Genomic DNA, 11,239 nt, shown 5'->3' on the forward strand with positions numbered 1-11,239 from the left:
AGTGAAAGAGATGTTGTTTTTAGTTCATAACAAGTGAGAAAGAGAGAGTGTAAATCGATTTTAGGTGCATTAAGAGCTTCAAATTGGTTGTTCATGGTGGTTGGGGTATTGATGACAATGGCAATCTTGTAATTACTTGAAGATGATGAGGGTGAGAGAGTAAAAATGTCATTTTCGGAAAAAAAAAATAAAAAAAATGTGATGGCATTTTCATGAATATCATGAACTTGTGGGGTGAATAGGACAAAAGAAAAATCCAAGAAAAGCATGAGTCAGTTTTAGGTTTGACTTTGAGTTTTGAGTCAATCTTGCAAAAAGCCTAATTTTGTGTGTTTTATATTCACAATAAAATTATCTTTATATTTTCTTAACACTTAATATATTTTTGATGAGATTTAGTAATATTATATCTAAAACCACATTTAAATTATATACAATATATATTATATACACCAAATAATATAATAAGATTAATATAAATGTCAAATTTTAAAAAATAACATTTAATGTCTATACACTAAAATCAACTATTTTTCTTATCTTAGAATAAATATATCTTAAAATAAAATAAAAAATAAAGAAACTTTTCTAAATTAATATCTCTATAAATTAATTAAATTTAAAAATTCCAACTTTATTAATTTATAGAGGTTTTATTGTAATATCAAAACTGAATATCACATTTTACGTGGTTATCAATCAACCAAATATCATACTATTATAAATCTCTTAATTTTGTAACATAATGTATTGTGTAGTATACTTTAGTCTTCAAACCCCATATACCCTAAACCTAAATTCTACATGTTTGCAAACCTAAACCCTACACAACAAACCCTAAATAGGTAATATGATAGTGAATCATAGTATAAGGAATTATATATGGAACTAATGTATGATTTTGAAATCATAATATGGAATTGGAAAACCAAATGAATTAGATCGAACCAAAATTGTATATCCAAACATATATGTCACATAAACCTTATATGTAACTTAAACACTAAACCGTTCCAAATCATATGTCTATATTTAGATTATACATCAAATTTTATGATATGATTTTAAACAAAATAATTGACATCTTAATAATTTAGAGAGTTTTGATATGATTTAAATGAACCAAAATTTAATTTGTGGTAGTTAAGAATGGCTTAGTTAATCTAATTTCGCATTAGCTATACCAACAAGTTTTAAGAGCCAAATCCTATGTGGAATTGATTCGCATTTGACTTATCAATATATGTCACTTTTATCATTCACATTTTATAACTAATCAAATTATAACATTTTCATTTAATCATGTTCTCAGTTAATTTTCTGAATTCAAATTTATTATAGTTGGTTTTATTTTATAAACTCTGGTGAAAACAAATATGTGGCGTCATTTAAAAAAAATACAAGAGGGCTATTTAGTGTGTATAGTTTTTTCCTTTTTTTGTTCCAAACAGTTTTTCTTTTTTTCTTCTAATCTAAGTTATGTGGAGATACTTTATACATGAATGTAGAAAGTCAATAGTTGTAGAATTACAACTGTTTTGTCTTCTACTGCTGTCATGCCATTAAGTTGTAGAATTACAACTGTTTTGTCTTCTACTGCTGTCATGCCATTAAGTTGTAGAATTACAACTGTTTTGTCTTCTACTGCTGTCATGCCATTAAATGTACACACAAGGGTGGTGGTCATCGATTAGTTACTCTCGCACGCCGTCCAGGTTCATTGTGTCGTTCCTAGAAACATACTATAACTAACATCTTTTTTTTTTTGTTAAAGTACAAACAGCTAGGAGTATTTAAAATTTAAACTACAATTAAAAGTTTTCCGTGGTTTTAAAATTGATGTCCGTGTTTCAGCGTAGACATAATAGTTTAATTTGTTTAAAATAATAGCATTCGGACTGAAAAGGTCTTAAGGCATTTTAAAAATATTGAAGGATTTTTAATTTTTATGTACACTCAACATTTCGTTAACTAGATAATACATAAACAATGTCCATGTTTAAAAACTTGCGACAAATTTACCTTTTTTAGCAAAGCGACAAATTTGCTAAAATGCTACTTGCTAGTTTTGCAAATACATAATCAAAGTATACTTATTATTATTACAAAAAAAAAAATCTTAAAATAACAAATATGTTGCAAATACAGTATATTTCATTTTCACAAAAACATTAAACATCTCTTTATTTATATGTTTAGAAAACAAATGTGATTTGGCAACATAAAAAAATGGTTGACTTGGGATCTCCAACAGATTCTCGACCAATATGGTTGTGAAGCGTGGGTCCAGATTCAAATTTGGATCAAATGATGGCGCCACGTTGGATCAAATGCACTTAGCCTTGAAAATGTCCAGATTCAAATCTGGTGCTTGACACTATTTTCCTACCTAGTTTTTTTTCTTCTAATGTACTCCAGTACAATAGATTTGAATACTCGCTTTTCGATTTTTAACATGACCACCCCTTGGCCCTTTGGTTGGCCACATTTTACCTACTCAAATTTCAAGATAATATAAATCATACTAATATAAATAAACTTTCATCTAACTTTGTTATATACAATTGGTTCAACTTGATAATTTTTTTAATGCTGGTTAATTATGCTATTATAAACAATAAGATATTACAGACGATTCTATAGTCAACAATTCTACCTGTCTTTTGAAAATTTATGTTTGACTGTATCACCTAAGTCGTTCTATCGGATCAACGCTTGACAGTACTTCTTGCCCCATGATATTGATCTATTGTAAGTTTTTTTTTCCATTAATTCGCATAATTCTGTTTTTTCTGGGACTCGAAATCTAGAGTTCTTGGTGTAGAAGTATTAATAAATCTTTAGTTAAACCAATGGACCAGTGGGCTTCCACAAAAATTACGAAGAAAGGAATCGAACTTGAGTTTATAGTGAAAGCTAGAAGAGAACAAACCACAATGCCATATAGATTATTCAAATTCAACTTGATAATTTAACAGTGATATTTAGTTGATGTCAATTAAATAGTGATATCGTAGTTATACGTGATAAAAATATTTCATATATTATTTAAAATTAATTTTGATATTTTTTAATGAATGATAGCAGATAAATATGATCTCCTACAGGTTCATACTTCGTAGTACTTTGAGTATTACTGAAATCTATTATTTTCAACGAACATCATTTTAGTATATTTTTTTGGCCATTTGATAATACTTAGAGCAACATTTTCCAACAACTTTCTAGAAAAGAAAGATATAGAGAGTTCATTGGTTCATAAATTGATTCTTGCAACTCTAAAAAGGTTGCTAACATGATACAAATATGATAAATAAAATAGTAATTAAAAACCAACTCATAGTTTTTACTTACTAAGAGGGTGAATATAAGGGATAGGAGTTTATTGAATGTTTAAAAAAAATTGAAATCATTTGATCAAATACTATCTGAGACAGAGCTTTGTAAATATGACAAAAATTGTTAAAGATTTTGCAAATGGGATAGAGGGAGAATGTGGAGGGTGGAGTGAGGTTTTGAGTAAGAGTGAGACTGCAATGCAATTAGGGGTTGTTTGTTTCCCGTCCAGATGAGCCATTTGGATGGAGATAAGAGTTTTGTTCGTTTTGATTTTAATTAGGCTTAATTTTTAAAATCAGTCCGCTAAACCTAATTGAACCATCTGGATGGAGATGGTTCTTTCAAAATGGTATAATGTCTATTATACCCCTGATATAATTGACAAATTATAAATCTACAGTTAATAACATTTTGTCACTCATGAAAAAAATGACAAAACCGCAAAAACATATTTCCCACCAAACCACAAAAACGCATTTTCCAGCCAAAATTGTAAAAACCCATTTTCCCTCCAAAATCGCTAAAAAATATTTTCCCGTCAAACCGCAAAAACACAATTTCCCGCCATAACAAATTCCCCCATCAAGACTGCAAAAATGCACTTTCCCACCAAAATCGGAAAACAAACTTTCCCGCAAAAACCGCAAAACGCACTTTCCAGCCAAAACCACAAAAATGCACTTTCTGGTTAAAACCGCAAACCACACTTTCCCGCCAAAAACCGCAAATACATTTTTTTTTTGCCAAAACAGCAAAAATGCATTTTTTCTGCTATAACGGCAAAACATGTTTTCACGTTAAAACCACAAAACCGCAAAATTTATTTCCCAACAAAACCGCAAAATTACTTTTTCTCGTTAAAATCACAAATCAAATTTTCTGCCAAAATCGTGAAATGTATTTTTCCGCTAAAACCGCAAAATTATATTTTTTTTGCCAAAATCATATTTTAAAATAATTATATTTTAAATAATGAATAAAATTAATATAGTGAAACAAAAATAAAATATGATTAAATCAAAAAATGGTATATTAGTAATTTGTTTACTAAACTCATGTGGATGAAAATATAGATAAAGAAACGAACATAAGTCTATTTGGATGATTCTTCTGATTCATCTGGATGGACAAACGAACAATCCCAAATAATATATGGATGAATCATTTGGATAATCCATTTAAATGAATCATCTGGATGGAGATGTTAGACGATGAAACGAACAGCTACTTGGTAAAATCACCAAAGCATTGCAATAGCCTTAGCCGGATTGATTACTTGTCACCACAGCACTGCAATACAATTAGTAAAATCACACGGTTATATCCTTTGGGACTCGTAACTCCCGTTACACTGCACACAGTTCCCTAAGAACCTTATTACGTAGACTGTATGTGCGTTCGTCAATATATTCCTTTGCTTTTTGTTGTATTTCTTCTCTGTTTTCTATTACTGCATCGTCAACAAAATGGATCATAACTCTGTTCTTCCTCTCGATTCTATGAGTATAGAAAACCAGGATGACCCACGACATGCTCGAAAAGTGTTCTGTTAACCTCAAATCGCTTTCTTCGTAAACAAGTTATCCCTCGTTTGTGTTTTATTTTGTTCGTGTGTTCCATAAACGACTTCGCTTTCCGCCACAGCTTTCTTGATGTCGTCCCTCTTCACCGACCTCCTCAGAGATCCCAATGTCGCCTTAGGTCCTTTCCAGCGGATATCCACTGTCAATCTCTCCTTTACAGTGAGCTCAGATCCCAACCTTACAATATCCTCGCCGATTGCTTCACGTCGTATTTTCTCGTAACTAGCGGCGGCCATGGCACAACAATTAATTTTCCTAATATAAACATGGAGGAAGGAGCTTCGATAGAGGAAGACAAATTTCTAAAGACGACACTTTGATCAGTGAAGAAGGAAGATATATTTGCGGAGTTTTGAGGAGACAATCTTAAGATGAAGAATGTAAATAGATAGTTGATTCGTGAAGAAAGAGAGATACCTATGTGTAGTAGTATGACAGTATCTAAAATAAAGTGGGTCATTTTTATTATTGTTTGATTTGTTTATTATATATGAATGGCAAAATCATGATTATAAGTGTCCATGAAGAACTGTTTTGATTTTTTAAAGTGGTCAAAAAGCAAAGTGACCCTATTTATAAATAAAAATTTAGTGTGACTCTATGTCCTAATTGCAAACTTAAAGTTTGCCTAATTTCCTAGTTTTCTTTTAAATAATCAACTGTGTATTTTAAAATTTTACATATATTAAGAAAAATATAATACATTAGTATTTTTATAACTAACTATTTCCTAGAATTTTTAACCAATAAAATTTTAATAAACACAATTATATTTTTTTGAAGTATACAACTTACCATAATAAATAAAGCATTTAAAATATAAAAAAACCTATTTTTGAGAGAATAATAAACAATTCAGCCTCCATGACCATGCCACTAATTAAATCACTTCGTTATATCCTTTGGGACTCAGAACTCCCATTACACTGCACACGGTTCCCTAAGAATATTATTACATAGACACTGTATGTGCATTCGTCAATATATTCCTTTGATTTTCTTATTGTAATTATTTTTCTGTGTTTTTTTCACTGCTTTGTATCCTAACTCTGTTCTTCCTCTCGATTCTGTGAGTATCAAAAACCAGGATGATCCAGATTCATGTTTTGACATGCTCAAAAAGTATGCTGTAAAACCCTCAAATCGCTTTCTTCCTAAACAAGTTATCTCTCGTTTGTGTTTTATTTTGTGTGTGTTCCTTACTCTATTTCGCTCTGCAGGTTGCTTCCGCTGGACTCACTTCTGTACACGGAAGACCCAAAACCAAGTGCAGGGTTTAATTCTCAGTTCGATCCCACTAGCTTTGAAGAATTCTCGGAAAACATCGAAGGGAACAACACAATTTCATCTGATATGTTAACAGAAGAACTCTTCTTCTCAAATTACTCCTCTTCACATGTGGCTGCCCAAAACAATGATAGTGTCAGTTCCAACGAGAGATGCCAAATGAGAACATTGAAGAAGAGAAACACTGTGACAAAGGACAAGTTGGAGATGGTTGAGATCAAAAAGTTCTTTGATCGACCGATCAAAAATGCGGCTAAAGAACTGAACGTTGGACTTACGGTACTGAAGAAGCGTTGCAGAGAACTTGGGATTCATCGGTGGCCTCACCGGAAGCTCAAGAGTCTTAACTCTCTCATTGGTAATCTAAAGGTAAGAACCTCTGCTGCTATTATTTAATTCTGTTATAAGGTCTTATTGCTTTCATGATTTTGAAAGTTTAATATTTTCGGTGACAGGGTGTTGGGATGGAGGAAGAAGTGAAGAATTTGGAAGAACATAGGATTCTTATAAAGCAAGAACCTGATGCTGAGCTAACTGATGCAAGAAGCTGAGGCAAGCTTGTTTCAAAGCTAATTACAAGAAAAAGAAGCACTTGCGAAAGGTGATTACTGATTACTACTCTCTATTTCATTTTAGTTGTTTTATGCACACAGATTAAAAAAATATTTAATTTTACTTGTTTCCAAAATAAAACATCATTATCTGTACACCTAATCTTATTTCAATAAATAGAAAAATAAACTGGAGAATATTGTTTATAAACTTTGCATTGAAATTCGAAAACAACACTTATTTTGAAATGAAAATTTTACCTTACAACGACAATTGAACTGAAACCGAAGGAGTATTGAATACTACTTCCGTTTCATTTTGATTATCGTTATAGAGTAAAATTTCATTACAAAATAAGTATCGTTTTATAATTTGAATTCAACATTTATTAACTTTATTCTCCAGCTTATTTTTCAATTGGTTTAAATATTGTTAGGTGTAAAGGTAATGATGATTTTATTTAGAAAATATACAAAATTAAATGTTTTCTTAATTTGTGAGCATAAATCTAAACGAGAACTACAATTAAACGGAGAGGCCATATTTTTATTGTTTTAATCTCTACAATTTTATTTCATGTTGCCATTTTATTTTTGAATTTCTTTTTTGGAGACTCCAATTAGTCAATCTAAAATATCTAGGGATTTTTTTTGTCATGGGGTTGGTTCTTTAGGTATTTAAAGCAATTTATATGATGGAAGTTTGGTGAGTTGAACGAAATCGTAATTACAAACAATCAAATTTTCAAATCTATTTTTTTTTGTTTTTTACAAATCGAGTGATATAATGATTGTATGTAAATGTGAGCTCCACAATTTAACTGCCATTTCTAAATAGTTTTGAGAAAATTTACAGAAACGAGCTCAATTCCACTGTATACAATTAGGCATGGGCATTTCAGGTATTGGTTCGATTCAGTTCAGGTATTTCGGGTATCACGTAGTTGATAAGGGGTTAGAGGATCTATTTACTATCTGACTCATTTTCGGTTTGGTTCGGTTTGGCTGAAAAATCAAAAATATCCTAAAACTAACCGAAAATATCCTGAAAAATCGGTTCAGGTTCAGGTTTGGTTACTTCGGATAATTCAGGTTAAATCTTGAATATTGCAAATTACTTTGGATATTTCGGATATTTTTATTTGAATACTTTTGGGTAGTTCGGATAGTTCGGACACTCTGTAATAATTTATTTATTTCAAATAAATTTGGATACTGATAACAGATTTTTAAATTGTAAATATATATATAAATATATAGTTATGTTATATGTATATATAATTAGTATCTTTATACATTCTGGTATCTATTTGGTTTTTGGTTCGGTTCTGGTTCAGATTGGTTATTTCAGATATATAAATATAAAAACTCTTCTGTAATTTGAAGGTTTCAATCCAGTTTCAGTTTCGGGCATTTCAGTTCGGCTCATGTTCGGTTCTTTGGTTTTGGTTTTTTTCCAGGCCTATATACAATAACGAAAATCACCATTTCACCCAAAATGTTCAGCGGTCAAACGTTGATCCTTTTACATAAGAATGGAAATTTTAATGTTAAAAAGGTTTATTGAATGAATTTACAGTAAAAATAATATTCCTTCCATTTCTTATAAGTTAACATTTTATTTTTTGATATACAGAAAAACTATATTTTTTAATTTTTAAATACAAAACATATTTAGTTATCTAGTTAACAACAACTGAATCAATAGTAAAAAAAATTTTAACGCTAAAACTCCTAAACTAAGTTTGTTTTGGATAAAAACCTCCCAAATTAAGTATTTAATATAAAAACCCCTAAACTAACTTTGTTTAATGAATTAAACCATAACAGGTCATAATTACCATTACTACCGGTAAATATTTAGTTTAGGGGTTTCTATATTAAGTAAACATAATTGACGGGTTTTAACATTAAAAATAAAAAAAAAATCAAAAAAATTAAAAATCAAAAATCAAAATTTTATAATATCATCTAAAAATTAGTAACTTAAATTTTCAAAATTAGCATTTTAAAAGTTTTTGTAAATATATGAGTTTGATGTGTTTATAACATCAACATTATATATGTACAAATTAAAAATGTAAAACCCAAAAAATATAATAAAAATTATTAAAGATTTACCAGTAATAAAATTGCTAAAATATTAAAAATGTAAAAAATAAGAAAATATAGTAAAAATGATATCTTATATAATAAAAATGTAATAATAAATCTTTAGATAATTTTTATTATATTTTCTGGGTTTTTATATTTTTAATTTATACATATATAATGTTGATGTTAAAAACACATCAAACTAATATATTTAGAAAAAAAAATTAAAATGCTAATTTTGAAAATTTAAGTTACTAACTTTTAGATAATTTGATAAAATTTTGATTTTTTTTTGGATTTTTAGATTTTTAATGGTAAAAACCCTTCAACTATGTATACTTAATGTAGAAACCCCTCAACTAAATATTTACCGGTAGTAATGGTAATTATGACCTGTTATGGTTTAATTCATTAAACAAAGTTAGTTTAGGGGGTTTTATATTAAATACTTAGTTTGAGGTTTTTTATATTAAATATTTAGTAATGGTAATTATGACCTGTTAGGGTTTAATTTATTAAATAAAGTTAGTTTGGGGTTTTGTTTCGTTAAATATTTAGTTTGGGTTTTTTTTACCCAAAACAAGCTTAGTTGAGGGGTTTTAACGTTAAAAATTCATAGTAAAACAAATCAAAAATATAAATTTATATAATATGAAATTAATAATTTTACATTGAAATAATTTAATGTAAAATAAAATAATCTAAAAGAATCAAATAAAAATGGGATAAAATTTATTATTTTTAGTGAAAAAATTTAGCACTTTTATATAATCTGGTCTAACCCTTTTTTATAACTATCGCTACAGTTTGTTTTATCGTTTCCGAAATAAATCACAAATAACTGCATTCAATAAAAGTATTATATGAAGTAAAAAACGAAATTCCTAAATTTTAATAGTATATTTTAATACAAGTTATTTCATTGCATATTATATATAAATAAAGTAAACACAAGAGAAGACTAATTAATTAGTATATCAACTATATATAGAGTAAGAAGAAATTGAATAGAAATTCGATTTGAATAGGGAAAGAATTCGTCCTTTGTAGATTCTCTTGCTTACGCCTCCATGGCTCCATGGAATCACTTGCTTAAACCCTTAGTAAACCCTTCCCTGCGTTTTTAAATTTCGAATAATTGGGTTACCTCAGCATGAAAATTTGCCAAAACTAACCCACAACTTGATTTTAACCCCAAACCTATACTCAAACTTGAATCAAATACAAAACTAACCTAAAAGCCTCGTGAAATTACAGCCCAGTCCCTTGTGACCAAACAAAAAAACAGAAGTCATTTTTACGAATATAGCCCTAGTAAGTCGTCTGAGTCGTCTAAGATGTTGACGACTTCAAAGTAAGTCGTCTGGACGACTTCAAAGTAAGTCGTCTGGACGACTTCAAAGTAAGTCTTCTGGTGTAGCTGATCTTAAAAATAATTTATAAATTTTTTAAAAAATATTTTTATAAGCGAAAAATTAAAATCATGTAATTATAAAGAGTTTTAAGTGATATAAATTAAAATATAACAAAATTAAATTGTTTTCAACATAGATGAGTGTAGTTGAAAGTAGATGAGTGTAGGTAGTGAATCATGGTATTCCTTGGTCTAGGGTTTGACAACATATGTTGTAGTATTGTATGTATTCTTAGGGTTAGGTTTTGGAAACCTTGAATGTTTTTTTGAAAAATTAATTTTTTACCTATACATGTTTATTTTTGTGTATAATAAACATTTTTGAAGTTTAATTTGATTTTATGAAGTGTTTAGTTAGTTAATTAAGTTTAGGGGTTATGTTTAGGGTCTAGACGACTTACAGTTCAGTCTCTGGTGAAAAAATTAAAACAGACGACTTACATGTAAGTCGTCTAAATATTCCCGCCTAAATTTTTTTTAAAAATTATTTTCCGCTTAAATAATTTAAACCAGGCGACTTACTTGTAAGTCGTCTGGGAAGTCTTCTATTTTAGTTTCCGCTAAAAATATTTTAATTTCCCGCTAAAAATATTAAAGTTTTCTGTAAGTCGTCTAGGAAGTCGTCTGAATCAAAAATATTTAACCTAATTGGATTTTTTGTCTCCCTATATAAAGAAAAATTTACACATTATCTCTCTTCCTCTCAAATTGCTGCAACAAAAATGTAATGTTCATCACTCTAAAACTCTTCAACCTCTCTCTAATCTCTTTGACTTGAAAACACCAAACTTTATATGAATTTTTTCCAGTTTTGTCTCATGTCTTTTTTACTAATCTATCTTTTTTTTGCAGGTTTTTAATCAGATGGTACTCATCTTCCACTCATTTAAAGGTAGATCTATTAATTTTAGATATGTATTTTTGTGTGTTCTATAAAGGTAGATTTATCTAATCTTCCACTCATTTTCTCT

At 29.1% G+C, this 11,239-nt stretch overlaps 1 protein-coding gene and 1 pseudogene across 1 annotated transcript; one reads left to right on the top strand and one right to left on the bottom strand.

Moving 5' to 3' along the window:
- The first annotated feature begins 6,033 nt into the window (after positions 1-6,033).
- On the top strand, positions 6,034-6,760 carry LOC106326687 (protein RKD4-like). Its single transcript, XM_013764601.1, has 3 exons — positions 6,034-6,044; positions 6,143-6,578; positions 6,665-6,760. The coding sequence occupies exons 1-3, from the start codon at positions 6,034-6,036 to the stop codon at positions 6,758-6,760; spliced, it is 543 nt and encodes a 180-aa protein (XP_013620055.1).
- A 3,075-nt stretch (positions 6,761-9,835) lies between these two features.
- LOC106323484 overlaps positions 9,836-11,239 on the bottom strand; it is a 4,867-nt pseudogene continuing 3,463 nt past the window's right edge.

Source organism: Brassica oleracea, chromosome C2, assembly GCF_000695525.1.
Source record: "Brassica oleracea var. oleracea cultivar TO1000 chromosome C2, BOL, whole genome shotgun sequence".
NCBI classification, from domain to species: Eukaryota; Viridiplantae; Streptophyta; class Magnoliopsida; order Brassicales; family Brassicaceae; genus Brassica; species Brassica oleracea.

What these genes read in the sequence shown, in the direction of transcription:
- LOC106326687 (XM_013764601.1), top strand. An exon ending in CTCTCATTGGTAATCTAAAG is followed by an intron (nt 6,579 to 6,664) that starts GTAAGAACCTCT and finishes TTTCGGTGACAG; the next exon opens with GGTGTTGGGATGGAGGAAGA.